Below are 16,359 nucleotides of genomic sequence, written 5' to 3'. Positions count from 1 at the left end.
TCTTGCTTCTTTTCATATCTCCTGTAGTCTAACTATGGAATTGTTCCTACTGTTACTTCTTTGGGGGGCATGTAGTACTCTCTATAGCTGCAATGGCTGAAGACATCTGCAGATCTAATAAGAATCCTGGGTGTGATTTGTGAACATGGGTGAGGCCTGAATGTTGACATTTGCAAGTATGGGTGGCCTGGGTGAAAAACAAAGCTGAAAATGCCTGGACTAGGAATATTAAAACATCTCTTCAATACTCATAATAATAAAAAAATAATAAGTCAATCAATTACGATTAGCTTATACCTGCCCCAGCTGGTGGGGTTGTTCGAAATGCACAGTGGAGCTGCAGCTACATTGTAGCACATTGTGTAGAACAGGGCTGTCCAAGTGGCGGCCCCCAGGCCACATCCAGCCCAGAGCCCCCCTGTGTGGCCCCCCCATATGTCTGGCTTGTGGGACTGCTTACCTTAAATGGTATCAGTACTGAGATTACTGGCCCCAGCATTATACATTGTCACTGTATGCACTGCAATACAAACTGTTCATCTTGGAGTGGTTATTTGCATAGTTGTTAGGGGGTCCCTAAGGTGTGTAATTATGTGCTGGGAGTTGCTCATGTGGAGGAAGAATATAGATTTAAGGGCGTGGCTTAATATGACAAAAAAAAATGGTACCTGCAGTAAGCAGCAAGCATTTGGGTTTTTGGTATGCTACCACCATTAATATGGGCATGGTCTTAAAAGAACTTGTGATAACATGTAGGTGGTTTGAAGTGGGCGTGTTTGTAAATGATGGAGTGGTCAAAACTGGCTTCTATTATCGGCCCTTGAACAAGCATAGGGAGGCAATAGTGATACTAATATCTACAGTTAGTATTGATGTTGGTATATATGGTTTATGTATGTGAGTGTATAGATAGGTCAGTGTGGGTCTGTATGTGAGTGTATAGATAGGTCAGTATGGGTCTGTATGTGAGTGGATAGATAGGTCAGTATGGGTCTGTATGTGAGTGGATAGATAGGTCAGTATGGGTCTGTATGTGAGTGGATAGATAGGTCAGTATGGGTCTGTATGTGAGTGGATAGATAGGTCAGTGTGGGTCTGTATGTGAGTGGATAGATAGGTCAGTATGGGTCTGTATGTGAGTGGATAGATAGGTCAGTATGGGTCTGTATGTGAGTGGATAGATAGGTCAGTGTGGTCTGTATGTGAGTGGATAGATAGGTCAGTATGGGTCTGTATGTGAGTGGATAGATAGGTCAGTATGGTCTGTATGTGAGTGGATAGATAGGTCAGTATGGGTCTGTTATGTGAGTGGATAGATAGGTCAGTATGGGTCTGTATGTGAGTGGATAGGTCAGTGTGGTCTGTATGTGGAGTGTTTAGATAGGTCAGTATGGGTCTGTATGTGAGTGGATAGGTCAGTATGGGTCTGTATGTGAGTGGATAGGTCAGTATGGGTCTGTATGTGAGTGGATAGGTCAGTATGGGTCTGTATGTGAGTGTATAGATAGGTCAGTATGGGTCTGTAGTGAGTGTATAGATAGGTCAGTGTGGGTCTGTATGTGAGTGGATAGATAGGTCAGTATGGGTCTGTATGTGAGCGATAGATAGGTCAGTGTGGGGTCTGTATGTGAGTGTATAGATAGGTCAGTGTGGGTCTGTATGTGAGTGTATAGATAGGTCAGTATGGGTCTGTATGTGAGTGGATAGATAGGTCAGTATGGGTCTGTATTGTGAGTGGATAGATAGGTCAGTATGGGTCTGTATGTGAGTGTATAGATAGGTCAGTATGGGTCTGTATGTGAGTGTATAGATATGTCAGTGTGGGTCTGTATGTGAGTGTATAGATAGGTCAGTATGGGTCTGTATGTGAGTGGATAGATAGGTCAGTATGGGTCTGTATGTGAGTGTATAGATAGGTCAGTGTGGGTCTGTATGTGAGTGGATAGATAGGTCAGTATGGGTCTGTATGTGAGTGGATTAGATAGGTCAGTATGGTCTGTAATGTGAGTGGATAGATAGGTCAGTGTGGGTCTGTATGTGAGTGGATAGATAGGTCAGTATGGGTCTGTATGTGAGTGGAATAGATAGGTCAGTATGGGTCTGTATGTGAGTGGATAGATAGGTCAGTATGGGTCTGTATGTGAGTGGATAGATAGGTCAGTATGGGTCTGTATGTGAGTGGATAGATAGGTCAGTATGGGTCTGTATGTGAGTGGATAGATAGGTCAGTATGGGTCTGTATGTGAGTGGATAGATAGGTCAGTGTGGGTCTGTATGTGAGTGGATAGATAGGTCAGTATGGGTCTGTATGTGAGTGTATAGATAGGTCAGTGTGGGTCTGTATGTGAGTGGATAGATAGGTCAGTGTGGGTCTGTATGTGAGTGGATAGATAGGTCAGGGGCTGTATGGGTCTGTATGTGAGTGTATAGATAGGTCAGTATGGGTCTGTATGTGAGTGGATAGATAGGTCAGTATGGGTCTGTATGTGAGTGGATAGGTCAGTATGGGTCTGTATGTGAGTGTATAGATAGGTCAGTATGGGTCTGTATGTGAGTAGATAGATAGGTCAGTATGGGTCTGTATGTGAGTGGATAGATAGGTCAGTATGGGTCTGTATGTGAGTGGATAGGTCAGTATGGGTCTGTATGTGAGTGGATAGATAGGTCAGTGTGGGTCTGTATGTGAGTGGATAGATAGGTCAGTATGGGTCTGTATATGAGTGGATAGATAGGTCAGTATGGGTCTGTATGTGAGTGGATAGATAGGTCACTATAGGTTTGTGGGTGCTGGGTTTACTTGGAAGGGTTAAACTTGATGGGTTCTGGTCTTTTTTCAACCCTATGTAACTAAGTAATATATTGTGAATCAGTTCAGCTCTAACTATTTATTATTGAGTATTTGTGTTTATGAGTTACCCAACTGGCTGCTATAAGCAAATGCCTGTAACTGTGGCTATCTAATAGAATAAGAGGCAGGATATTTATTTAATTTGCTTAATTTGTGAAAGATACTTTCCCTTTATGTTTCTAACACATGTATGCTTACATTATACCATAATGATTTATTTATAAATGAAGTAAATATATAGTGGCTCTCTACAAAGAGCATGAAAAATGGGGTAGAAATTTAATTTGAGTAGCATAAACATATCAGGAGCTGCTTTGGTTGACCAAAAATCATTAATTTTTCTGCATAAAGATTAGATTCAGTTTGCACATGTTTTACTAATTAATACCTGCAGGTATTCTGAGTCTCATTAGGATAATATAATGGTACCATTCAGCAGTGTATATTATTGTCCTTCCGATCTGTGTGGTATGCAAGCCGGTCTATTGGTTGCAGCAGTACATCTGTTGGATTATGTCACAGGGAAATCAATTGCAAGCTTCAACGTTTGCAGGTTGTTAGGTAATTTATTGACTTAAAACACCAGATATTTGTTTATACATCCAGGATATTAAGTTAGAAAACCACACAAAAAGTGCCTGAAGATTATCAAAAACATTTGGTGTTTTTATGCCGAGTCCCAGCTGCTCCATAATGGTTAAAACCTGCAAAATATTGCTGTTTCCTGTGTCTCGCAGTGGTTAAAAAAGTATTAAGAGCTATTTAGGATGGAAATAAGTGAATAACTGGAAAAAGACAACATAAGGAAGAGTCATTTCCACTGATTGATATAGATGTGGGCTAGAAACAGAGAGAAGCCTTTTGGTTATTTCATAGATGGTAAAATAATCCAGTTTAGCCCCTAACATGTGCCTTAGATTTAGGGATAGATTTATCAAAAATCAGAAACATTTCTCAAAGTATTTTATTTTCTTTTGCCAGGAAATATAATCTTGCTTTTTGTGTATTTGTTTTTCACCTTGTGTATAATATTATAGCAATTACAATTACTGGATAGGATGTTTCCTAATGCAAAAGCACACATTTCTCATAGAAATCCATTTGTGAGAATTTGTCAAGCACAAGTCAATTTTTTTTTCTTTTTGTCTGGATCTACCGACCTTTTTTTTATTTTTGCAACAATTGTAGGTAAATGGTTTACATTATTTTAGACCTGGTAAAAGACCTGGCAAAAAATGATAAAAAGTACAAGTACAAACAAGGGGAAAGAGAGAGGAAAAAGGGATAGGTAAAAGGAGCATTGGAAATCACCTTCCCCCCTCACCTTCCCCCCTAAAAAGTGTTTATATTTTATAAATACAAATTGATTCCAAAAAACTCTGGTTAAATTAAAAAAATGGTCTAGAAAAAGGTAAAAAAACTCACCTAAAGAATATTTTGCTGAAAAATATTCTTCTTCACTCACCTTCGTTCAATATAACCAGGAAAAAACACTCTTTGTAGTCAAAAATGTTTTGTTTATAGCGATGAGTGAATCTGTCCTATATCGTTTTGCGGTAATACTTGCTAATCGTTGAAAAAAATCATTGACACTTCGAAAAATTTGCAAAACGCAAAAAATGCTGGGCATAAAATAAAATGGTTGCATGCTTCATTTTTTTTGTTGCACAGTGAATTTTTCCGCCCGTTTGGGAAACAATCCACCAATGGCAAAACACGGAAATTCACCACGAATCCAGGCCTGGCGATTTTTTTTCATTTTTTATTTTTGCATCAATTGTAGGTAAATGGTTTATATAATCTTAGACCTTCTAAAATGATAAAAAATATAAGGTGCCCAAACAAGGGGATTTTGTTTCATTTTTTATTTTTGCAACAATTTCCCACATCACTATTTGTTTATTAACTTGCCCCTTACTGTAGATAAATAAAATACTGAAAGAACTGGATTATATCTTACTCTGTATGATTCTCCTTTGAAAAAAAACCACTCCTTCCCATATAAATAAAAATAAGGCAATTTAAAAAAAATGCATCAGAGGGTTTATATACACTAATATTACTTGCTGAATTGTGTTTTGCATAGGGCAGTATATCAATGAACAGGATCTAAATAACTTGTGGGTCTTAGAACACTGGATGTCTGAGAACAGAGACCTTAGTAGCTCCACAGCAAATCAAAGCAAAGGGGAAATATTTCTAAACTGAGCTCTTAATTTTTAATCAGACAAATAAAAAAGAAATACAAAATATCAGGCTGAGTTTATAAACACTATGATCAGGGTTATCAGGAACCAATTAACCTTCCTGGAGGAACGCAGAATACACAGAGGAAACCCACCCAGATGCAGGGAGAACATACAAACCCCTTGCAGATAGTGTCCTGTCTGGAATCAAACCTCTAAAGTCAATTATGTGTCCGCACTCAAATCCTTTTTTTCATTATTCTAATTTACTTTGAACGTTATTTTTGGAGGGGCTTTTTCTGAGAAATGCTAAATATGGCTATTATAAATATGTTGTTGTGTAATATGGAAGAATGTTTACTTTACATCAATATAATTTGTATAAAACACTGACTGTATTCATTTTATCACGAACAAATCTAGAATGTTTATTTTTCATTTTCAATGTCTTGCCAATTCATTATATACAATAGTCTTGTCATATCTGTATATTTGCTGTCTCTTTACTGATCAGTATATGGTAAATTACAGAAAAACAATCTGCTTTGGCATCCCAGGCTAAATGCATACCAAACTTCATAGGCAGAAGGGCTAAGCTGATATAATTAGTGGTATTTGCCTCACTGTCTGTAAATAATAGCTGGGCCGCGCTGTCTGTTTGTTTTTAAAACTTCTGCCCCCTTTGTGCTCTTGCTTTCTCAGCTCACTAGAGCTAGGCCGCTTGCTTTTTACGTTTCTTGTTGTGATCCTCGAGACCACCTGAAAAAATGAGCCCTTTGTGGAATTCTAAATAAACACATCTTTTAAGTTAACTGGACACAGACAAATGTCTCATTCCTTTTTTATTGTACCTTCTTTTGTAGTTAATCTTCTGGATTCGAAAGCAATTCAAGGGGAGCTGGGCTGGATTTCCTACCCATCACATGGGGTGAGTTTACTAGACTGTGAAATGGAAAAGTGCTGTTTCAAAACAATATGCTATTTAAACACTGCTTGCTCTTCATGGTACATCACAGAATTGCCCACTCTGCACTGGAGGCCAAAAGAGAAATGTTGTTCTCAATAAAGGGTGATGTTTCCTATTTGTCACTAAAATATGTTTTTGTAGAGATCATAATATCTCTGACATCTAGATACTCTGGTTAATAATTCCATTATCCTAATTGGATAAATTGCTTGTGGACTGTGAACTTCAGCTTCTTTCTTATACCATGGCAAGGTTCCACTAGACTGAATAACTATGATAAAGCACAATACATAGATCAGTACACAAATGAAATTCTAGTATTTAGAGATACTAGATAAATCCAAATTACACAATAAAATGACATGAAACTGTGAAAATGATAAATGAATAAAAGTGAACAGAGATAAATTGCTTGTGGACTGTGAACTTCAGCTTCTTTCTTATGCCATGGCAAGGTTCCACAAGACTGCCGAATAACTGTGATAAAGCACAATACATACATAGATCAGTACACAAAATTAAATTCTAGCATTTATAGATATTAGATAAATCCAAATTACACAATAATATGACATAAAAACTGTGAAAATGATAAATGAATAAAAGTAAACAGAGATTCTTATAAACCTATGCAGTGGTGTTACATTCTTAAATTCATTGATCCCAAATACAGTCGCCGCTTTGATGCTGAAATGAAACAATGGAAAATCAAGTGTAAAGTATGGGTCTGTCACCAAAAATCTGTTTTCTCTGGCTACTGATACCTATGAAATGATGAGTACTGCACTTTCTTGGAGAGAAAATTCTCTTTGCAGTCATTAGAAACTCTGCATAGAAAAAACAGAAAAAATGTGTTTCCAAAGTGGAAATTTTGCTCTCTGAAAAGCCAGAAAAGGCTGTTATCACTTCCAAGTTGGAAACGATGTTATTTTCGGTTACTGGGGTAAAGAGTGATTAGATATCCCTCGGGTATTTGTCCTCATATCCCTCCCATGGATTACAGGGAATAATGACAATTTTTAAGTATGCTATACCCTCTATTTGAGCTTGTTGAGGTGAAAAATACATTTTATTTATGTTCTTTTAGATTTATATGTATAAATGGAAGTTGTTATATTATTATTTGCCTCAGAGGAGACATTCTTTATAAACAAAGTGCTGTTTTTAAAAGTAGTGGGAGCTGGAACCCATTTAAACAGTAGGTGTATACTGTGAGGAAATAGTTACTCTCCTCTACTCCTTTACTCTCTGGAAGGGGGCAGATTGGAGGGAACAGAGGAAATGCTGGTCCCAACCAATCCCCCCTTCTCCTTTGAGCCGCCAGTTATAGGACTACACCCCTGTAGAGATGGGGCAATATGGAGTGAATAAGCTTTATGATTAAGCTTTTCCAACCTTTAGCACTGTTGCAAAACTTCCACAATCCCTTTACGGCCTCTATTTCTGAGAGCATTTTGTAACCTGTAGTCCAGCAACAGCTGAAGAAGAGTCCTGCTTTGTTAAATAATGGTGCTCTACCAACACCACTAAGAAAGCCCCGAAAACAAAGGCACCATCTTTTATGACCAATTATGATGACAGCCGGTATGGATATCTGCACTTGTAAATCAAGAAATAGGTCAATTTTATCTTATTTCAAAGACCTCTATGCAGAATGTACAAAGCATTGTTGCAAATTACTGAGGCAAAGAAGCTTATATTCTCAGCATTGTCACTCTTCTATTCTTAAAATGACACTAATTACTTCATTTTAGCCTAATTGTGCTTAGTTATATGATAGCTTTATGTAGCGGCTATAGGAAGACTGTTCCTTTGCTCCACTCTCTTTGCTTGGAGATAAAGACCTGCTTGCATTTTTGGCATTTTACTGGTTTTATGAGTAGATATAGACTTATATCACACAGGTTGATGAGTAGCTGTTACTTTAAGCTGGCTACATGTAGGTTTTATTATTTATATATATAATAATTTACTAGCCCCATAGAAAACTATGGAAGCTATTTCTAGTCAGCTGTTCTGGCAAAACACAGACTCTGCGGCTCAGTGAACATGAAGTAATTTACTTTGTTTTTCCATTAATGCAAACTGGAAACATTTATATCGCTAGCTATTTCTCACAAGCCCCCAGATGTACTAATACGTTGTTCTCTACACTGGGAAGGTTTACAATTCCGATGGAGAAACAGATGCATTTGACAGAACAAATATACATGTCTTGTTAGACTCACATTTGTGCCAATGATAAAATTTTTGATGTAGATTTTGATTATTTTTGGAATATCTATTGAGGCGGACATGCCGCAGAAGCATTTGTCATTGTACGGTTTGCTTTCAAACCTTAAACAACTAATGGACACGCACAGGAATTACTGTGGAAAAAAGAATGCTGACCTGACAGCGCTAGCGAGGAAGAATATCTTTTACTCATTGAGTTTACTGGAGATGGTCCATCAGATGAAAGATGTGGCATTTTGGCTTCCATGTTAAAACAAGGCTGCAATTTCACACCGCCCTAAACAGAATCCACTCATTACTGAAAGGCTTAGGGCAGCTGTGATACTGATTTCGCCAGCATTAACTACATAGTTGGCCGTTGACCGAAAAATTGTTAGATATGTCCCCTGCTTTTATCTCCTTAGGTTACATAGAACACTGTAATCCATTTCATGGGCTCTTCGTTGTTATTTGAGTGGCCGGGACAGGACAAGGACTGGTGCTGTATAGGACAGAGATACCAAACGTGTGGCCCTCCATCTGTTCTTGAACATCAGATTCTGTTATTGCAACACTTCTTAGGGGTTAGTACATTTAGCTCAGAACACTTACCCCCCCACACAAACACATCGAGAATTGCACAGACAAAATACTGCTGTGCTATATCATCTTGCCTTATTGCTACATTAGCTCTGTTGGCTATCCATATCCCCATATCCCACATTTTAGGGAACTGGGGTCCTACTTGAAATCTACTTGTAACTATGGACAATTACTCTTGTCTGGGTTTTTGGGCACACACATTCCAGCAGGATCAAGGTCTAGATTAAACCAAAGAGAGTGACTGAGCGCTCTGTAGTGATGTCCCAAGTGCTTCTCAATAAGCCCAGCCTCTATACCTTCCATAGCTATTCTCTGCATACTCTGTGCATTTCATAGCTATACCCTCTAGCTTGGGGATCCCATCCTTGCCTTGACCAGCCTACTGTGCTTTGAGCACCACAATATTGTCTTGGAAAATTTCCCTAATCTTTTTATAGCCTAAGGCCCTAAGGGAAGGCACAAATCATGCCTCTGTACGATGCTCACTGGCACTCCCCTTTGATAATAATAGTAACCCATCAAGAATACTTCCCTCATTGGGAACACAGGGAATGGTTCTTTGTTTTATAACCATTAGCGACCAGGCAAAAACTCCTGTCATTGTGCTTTGCTATCTCTGTCAGCTTATTGGCATGACCAAAAAGTGTCCATTTTAGTAATCAGTCCCACGCAACACTGACGTTGTTTGGACCCTACTGGTGACAGTTGGGTAGGAACTAAATGCATTGGAGATTTTAGTTGGGGTTTATGTGTACCTTTCTTAAGCTTACAGTCCATGTTAGCAGGTCAGAGTGTGAAGAAGAGGGTTAAATTTGTATGTTTATAAAGGATGACACTGTACTTTTCCTTCTCATTAAATGTATTATAAAGCAGCCAGCGTAATTCTATCTGTTCTCCCACCATGAGTGCTTTATATCACAGGTACTTAATATATCTGTCAGCATTGTGTCTGCTTCTCCTGGCACACCTCATTGCTGACAATATGCCAAAACGTCTAAAATAGCATTGTCTATACTATGAATCATTGTCTTCTCTGTAAAAAGGACTGTAGCCCAAACTTCTAGGCAGCAGCGAAATGTCTCAGAATTAGTTTATGGTAGATAAAAGAAACTGCAGAGCTTTCAATGGCAATTCAAAATGATATAGATTATTCACTGAATCTTTGATGCCTTTCTTAGAATGTTCAGAAAATGTCATGACTGCACACAGAGATGTACAAGGCTGTGCTTGGTTGCCTTCTTAAATGGAAACTCTGGCATCCAAACCAAAATGTGTTAAAGAGCCCCACACAACACAGAAACCCCCTAATGTACCTATCACTGTAATCTGTTCCTTCAGAAAGTATGAATAAATACCATTTTATATGCTGAAATCCAGCTGCAAAACAGTTCTTCTCTTTCTGCAACATTTGAAATCCTGACAGGGGAGGAGGGACTAAAACATTGATGTTACACATTGTAACAGCGTCTCCACAGCTTACAGACAGCATGCAGGAACTACATAACCCACAATGCATTGCACTGTAATGTTCCTTTCCTTATTGACATCAGGGGCCCGATTCACTAAAGTCCGAAATAAGGTGTGCTATTTATAACATGCGTTAAAAATCTTATCACTTCTTATTTTTCACTCGATTCACTAAAAGGACACTTGTCATAATTAAGAAGCGATGTTCTTGGCGTTATTTATCTTACGATGACATATTTTCAAGCAATATATTACGCAGCGCACAAGATATTACGCAGCGCGCGATATTTTACGCAGAGCGCAATATATTACGCATGTAACCATTACTTTCTGAAAACCACCATTTCCCTGAAAACTGGAGGATGCATCACTCTAGGGCCAACATATACTTGAAAAAATACAACTCCATGTTGTGTTGCCAATAGCTCACGAACCACAATTTTCTTTAAGTACCGCCTGCCCCAAGTAGGGTTAATATTCACACAGATTAACACGATATTTTGCACGTTTAACGCTTCATATGTGTTTGTGAATCATGTGTTAGAACTATTTCTATTCGCTAATTAACGCAATGCTTTTTTTTGTGCATGCGATATGCGGATTAACACATGCGAAATGACTTTGATGAATCGGTACTTAATTATCGCATGCTTTTTAATGAAAAAAACTATGCGATAAGCGTTATTGACCTTTAGTGAATCGGCCCCTATAACGCTTATCGCATAGTTTTTTTCATTAAAATATGTCATCGTAAGATAAATAACGCCAAGAACATCGCTTCTTAATTATGGCAAGTGTCCTTTTAGTGAATCGAGCGAAAAATAAGAAGTGATAAGATTTTTAATGCATGCTATAAATAGCACTCCTTATTTCGGACTATAGTGAATTGGGCCCCAGATGTGCAGGGAATTGTGGGATTTGGAGGGATGCAGGCTGAAGGCAGGCTGAGGACGTTCGACTGCTGGAGTTTTTTTTTTTTTTGAGTCTCAAAGTAGTCAGCCAGATCAGCAGGGGAACTGGGGGCGGGACTTAGGGAACAACTTGTGGCTAGTAACATTGTGCTGGTTCAGTCTGCTTTGATGAATAACATACAAGGTGCAAAGTACAAGGCACACAAGATACATGAAAGCCCTGAAATTCATACCTGCCCTGGGGAAGTGTTACTCCCAAAGTTCACTTAAGTGAACATTTACTATAAAATTCAATATTTCTTTTTGTCTGTATTCAATTTTTTTTTGTGCCAAAATTCGTTTTTTTTTCATGATTTATCGTATGATAAAACCGCAACAAATCCCAAAGCAAAAATACCCCATCTAAAAGCTGTCAAGATCACGTAGAAGTCAATGGCAGGTGTCGTTTTTACAGTTAGGAGATCTTTCTTTGCTTCGTAGTTTTAGGTTTTCAGAATTTTTTTTACGCTTGCATTTGTGCGACAATACGAAAAAGTCATGGTTTTTGTGTTTTGTTTGTTTGGTTGTGCTTTTTTTTTTTTAATAAATGACTGGACTGGTTTTAGTGGAAATGAGTTTAGTGGTGTTTTCAAAATCTCTTAAATTACGCAACTGAGAATGTTGCTAATTTTGGGACTATATATACACATATATAATGTATTATTATTAGTGATTACCAGTCATGGAAATTCCGAATTTTTCAATAAACGAGCAAAAAATTTGCAGCGGAAAAAATTAAATTTGCAGAGTGAGGAAAAAGTTGCGGCAAAAAAAGTTGCGGGCGCATGAAAGTTGCGTGCGTCATGAAAGAAGTTTTACGATAGCTGCGTTTCGCAAATTTTTCACCTTTTTGGGACAAATTCGCTCATCACTAATTATTATATATTAATAAATTTGGTTTTACAACAGGAAGTCTTTAAATCTGTAATTAATATATACATTCTTGCGACGTGTACATTTAGGGGCTTATTTATTATGCTGTGTAAAACTAATTCGCCCAAAAAAACGGAGTAAAAAGCTGTGTAAAATAAATGGAAAAGATCGCCATATGAACGTCGGATATTACGCCATTATTTCCCATAAGTTCCGGTGTAAGAAAAAACGCGTAAAACAATTACACCGATTTTACGCTGTTTTTATGTCATTTTTACACGGCAAAGCCTGGCGAATTTTCTCGCCGTTTTTTACACAGCATAATAAATATGCCCCTAAATGTATTGTTTTTATGAAGGAAATAGGAGCTTGTTAATCTATTATTTCTTTAATTTTCTTAAAACTGTCAAATCTATTATATAGAAATAACTCAATTAAAGAAATGAGCCCCTAATGAGACTTCCAAACAGGAATCTGACATACACCTGACTGCTAATGGTGGGTGACAGCTGACACTGATATAGAAATTCCACATCCTGGGTTTCTAAATGGAAACCATCAAGCGACAATCAGCTCAATTATTCAGGGAACGGCTTCAGTCACGTTTTTTTTTTTATTCTTTAGGCATTTCAATTGTTTAGGGAAATAAGCCAAACTGTCTGGTAGAAGATTACATTAACGCCTTAATTGCCAAATGAAGAGCTATTTAGGGCTTGACAGACAAGAACGTAGTATAATTCTCTGGTGGGAATCAGTAAAAATAAATCTTTTTTGATGATTTAAACAAACACATAATACAATTAATTATATTTTAATGTAATGCTTATGTCAAAATGTTAGCACTAGCCATTCAAGTGCTAATCACAAGCGGGACTCCATTTTATTATTTTTAATCCTTAGCACTTACGGCTTAAAACTGTCTCTGAAATAGCTCAGATTTATTTGATTCCCATGGCGGCTCACTGTAAAGGAGGCCAATATATCAGCGCCTCCAGCAGCAAATACAAACTCTGTTCTTAGAATTACTGGAAAAATGTGTTCTGTGCACAGGGAAAACCCATATAAATTTAACCCTTGTCGTTGGCTTTCATCAACTCTTTTCATTTATACCCAGAATGATGGTATGAGGCGAGGGCACATGTAGAAGCACTGGATTTTCTAACCTGGCCGATCGATATCTGGCCAATTTCAGGCCAGATATCGGTCGGCCAGGCCCCTTGGTTCTGCCCCTACACGGGCCGATAAGCTGTCGAATCGGTCCAAGGGACCGATATCGGCAGCTATAATCGGCCCGTGTATGGGGACCTTAAGAAAGGTTGGGGATCCCTGGCCTAGAGGGAAATTCCACCATCATATATTTCTTTATATGAGTGTAATAATTGTTTTTTTTTTTTGCGGAGAACCCTGTAAGGTGAGTTATATGAAGTCCTTCTAGATAGTTCCATCTATCATGTTAAGAAAATAGAAAATTATACATTTAGTAGACTTTTTTCCCAACTTCCCTTATATATCTTGCCCCGGGATTTATTAGTGACACATTTCATTATGTGTATGCCGGGTATGACCTATAAAAAGGTTAGGTTGTTGCATGCTTGCCTAATCAGCGTTTCCCCCTTCTCTGTGAATCGTTCTATGGAACCTTCAGCTGTAACTGCGCTGCCTTTCATATTGATAAATTGAGTCCGTAGATTTTTGTTACCGCTCTGAATCTTTTCAAATAACAATCAGTAATATAATTTTGAAAACTAACCAATTGTGAATATCACCGTATGTGGCAAAAATATCAAGTATGTGACCTGACATTAAAAAGGTGAAAACAGGCAATTTAAAAAAGAAAAATAAGATAATATTATTCACAGAATTTATACATTTCACCCTGTCAGACATGGCTTTTAACTACATATTTCACAATTTTGCATGATAAATGTCAATGTTTGCTAGGGATAATAATATAGGACAATATTATTTTTATTTTAGTATTTCCCTTAATATAATCATTTAATAACAATATCACATGTTCACAAAGCCACGCACACAGGGTACCTGTTAGAACTGGCCACTCATTTCCAATTACCGTATGTAAAAGAGGCAGATTTATCAACAATTCAATGTTTGAGATTATTTCTAAGAAAATAAACAAGAACATCTAGAATGTGTGCTTATTTATTAAAAAACTTGACTTTCAAAAACTAAATTGCATAAAAAAATAAAAAAAACAAAACAACTTGAACGCATTGAAATGACATTCTATCCATCATTTTTAAAGAGTCTGCCAAATATCAAATTAATTATCGAAAACTCAAATTAAAAAAATATCTTGAATTTTACCAATACAACTCCTATTGACTTCTACAGGAACCCACCAGCTTTTAGGGCTGTGACAGACGGGGAGATTAGTCACACGCGACAAATCTCCCTTGTAACAGGTGACTAATCTCCCCAAAATGCCATCCCACCGGCTAGAATGTAAATAGCTGGTGGGATGGCATATGCGGCGCCGCGATTTGCCGAAGTCGCGGAAGTTTTCTCTCAAGGCAACTTCCGCGACTAGTCGCCTGCGACAAGGAAGATTTGTCGCGCGCGACTAATCTCCCCGTCTGTCACAGCCCTAAAAGCTGGTGGGTTCCTGTAGAAGTCAATAGAAGTTGTATGCCATCCCACCGGCGGTTTACATTCTAGCCGGTGGGGTGCCATTTCGGGGAGATTAGTCGCCCGCGAAAAGGGAGATTTGTCGCGCGGTGACTAATCTCCCCGTCTGTCATAGCCCTTAGATGCCAAATGTTTATATATGAGTGTTTTGTGCATAATAAATCTGGAAAATTCAAGTTTAAGAAACTCAGATTCCAATTCAAGATTTTGCTGCTGAAAAAAGCACTCCAGTGTTGTTAATCTGGGCTACATTTGCATGGTGGTCAGGTTCCATTTTAGATTTAGAGACTGCACCCACTTATTGTATGCTGACATAGTTTAATGTTGTCTTTTTGAATAATTCGCTGTGAATCCATGCCTGGCAAAAAAATATGCTCATCACTAGTGAAGCCTCTTAAAAATGGAACCTGACCACCATGCGAATGTAGCCCAGATTTAACTTATTTATTTCTATTTTGTTATATGAAGAATTCCTGGAATAATAATATTTGCTGTGAGAATAGCCCCTGACAACACTTACACTGATTGATTCAAAGCGTTACTGCCCCTTTATACCTCTACATTGTTGGACATTAAATCCCTCTGGCAGTTTATCTTTCCCTTACTTTCCATTTAGGCTTGTCTCCATCTTTATGATCATAAATTATTTGATTGTTAATGTGTTATTGTGTAGTACTAATGATTTAACATAGGACAAATTAAATCTTGGCTTCTTTGCTTCAACATCCATAATTAAAAACAGTAGAAATTGAGTGCCGGTCCCTTCCTTCCTTATGTGAATGAAAAGCTTATTTTGCAAAAGCCCTTTTGTATTTTGTGCTCATTCACTTTCATTGGATGTCTTGGTGGGTGCAGTCTCTAAATCAGGGGTGGCCAGACTTTTTCCATCGGCGGTCGGCCGATCACTCCTCCTCCAAGACGCAGCGTTCACGGTGCACTTCCGCTTCCCCCGGCTTCATTGCGGTCCATCAGAAATCCATGGGGGATCGACTGGTGGACCACGATCAACGTCTTGGCCACCCTTGCTCTAAATGAACACACACAATGAATGCATTTTATTGCTATACAGATGATTGGGGGGGTCAGTAGATATTTCCTTACTATTTAAGTCATATTATCTTTTAATGCCTTGGCTGGCAGATGAAAATAACTCCCAGTTGATTTCCTCATTCAGTTTCCATGTTGTGTTTTCTCCTTCTCTTCATCATCTTATTCTCTTGCCGAGGCTGCCAGTACATGCGTGCACAGAGCCTTCTGGGTCAATGGATGTTCCAAGAGAATGAAAGGAGAACAAAGCACAGTTTGCATACAGCAAAAACCAGAACTAAAATGACCATGAAACTCATAATAGAGTTGTTGTACATCCTGTCTCTTATGACAGCTCTATGGAAGCAGTAAAATTGAGTGGTGGTCAATTAATAATCCAATATGAGCAAAATGTGGTCAATCTAGGGGGGCTACCTCCACTATGGAGAGTTACTATTACAGCGCTATGCAGTAATGCCATACATCATCCCCTCTCTGTGTGTTGCAAGATAATAATGCAATAGAAAACACATCAGGTAATAACGAAGCTTGTGTCCAGTCAGGCAAACCTGAATT

At 38.1% G+C, this 16,359-nt stretch overlaps 1 protein-coding gene across 2 annotated transcripts in view; it reads left to right on the top strand.

Moving 5' to 3' along the window:
• The window catches only part of epha3 (EPH receptor A3), a 211,827-nt gene that overhangs the window by 29,027 nt on the left and 166,441 nt on the right, over positions 1-16,359 (top strand). For both annotated transcript variants that reach the window (XM_031896587.1, XM_002931773.5), the window contains exon 2: positions 5,898-5,962. In XM_031896587.1, coding sequence (XP_031752447.1) covers positions 5,898-5,962 — 65 coding nt within the window. The remainder of the gene's footprint in view (positions 1-5,897; positions 5,963-16,359) is intronic.

Source organism: Xenopus tropicalis, chromosome 2, assembly GCF_000004195.4.
Source record: "Xenopus tropicalis strain Nigerian chromosome 2, UCB_Xtro_10.0, whole genome shotgun sequence".
Taxonomy (NCBI): Eukaryota; Metazoa; Chordata; class Amphibia; order Anura; family Pipidae; genus Xenopus; species Xenopus tropicalis.
This window is presented reverse-complemented; position numbering and strand designations above follow the sequence as displayed.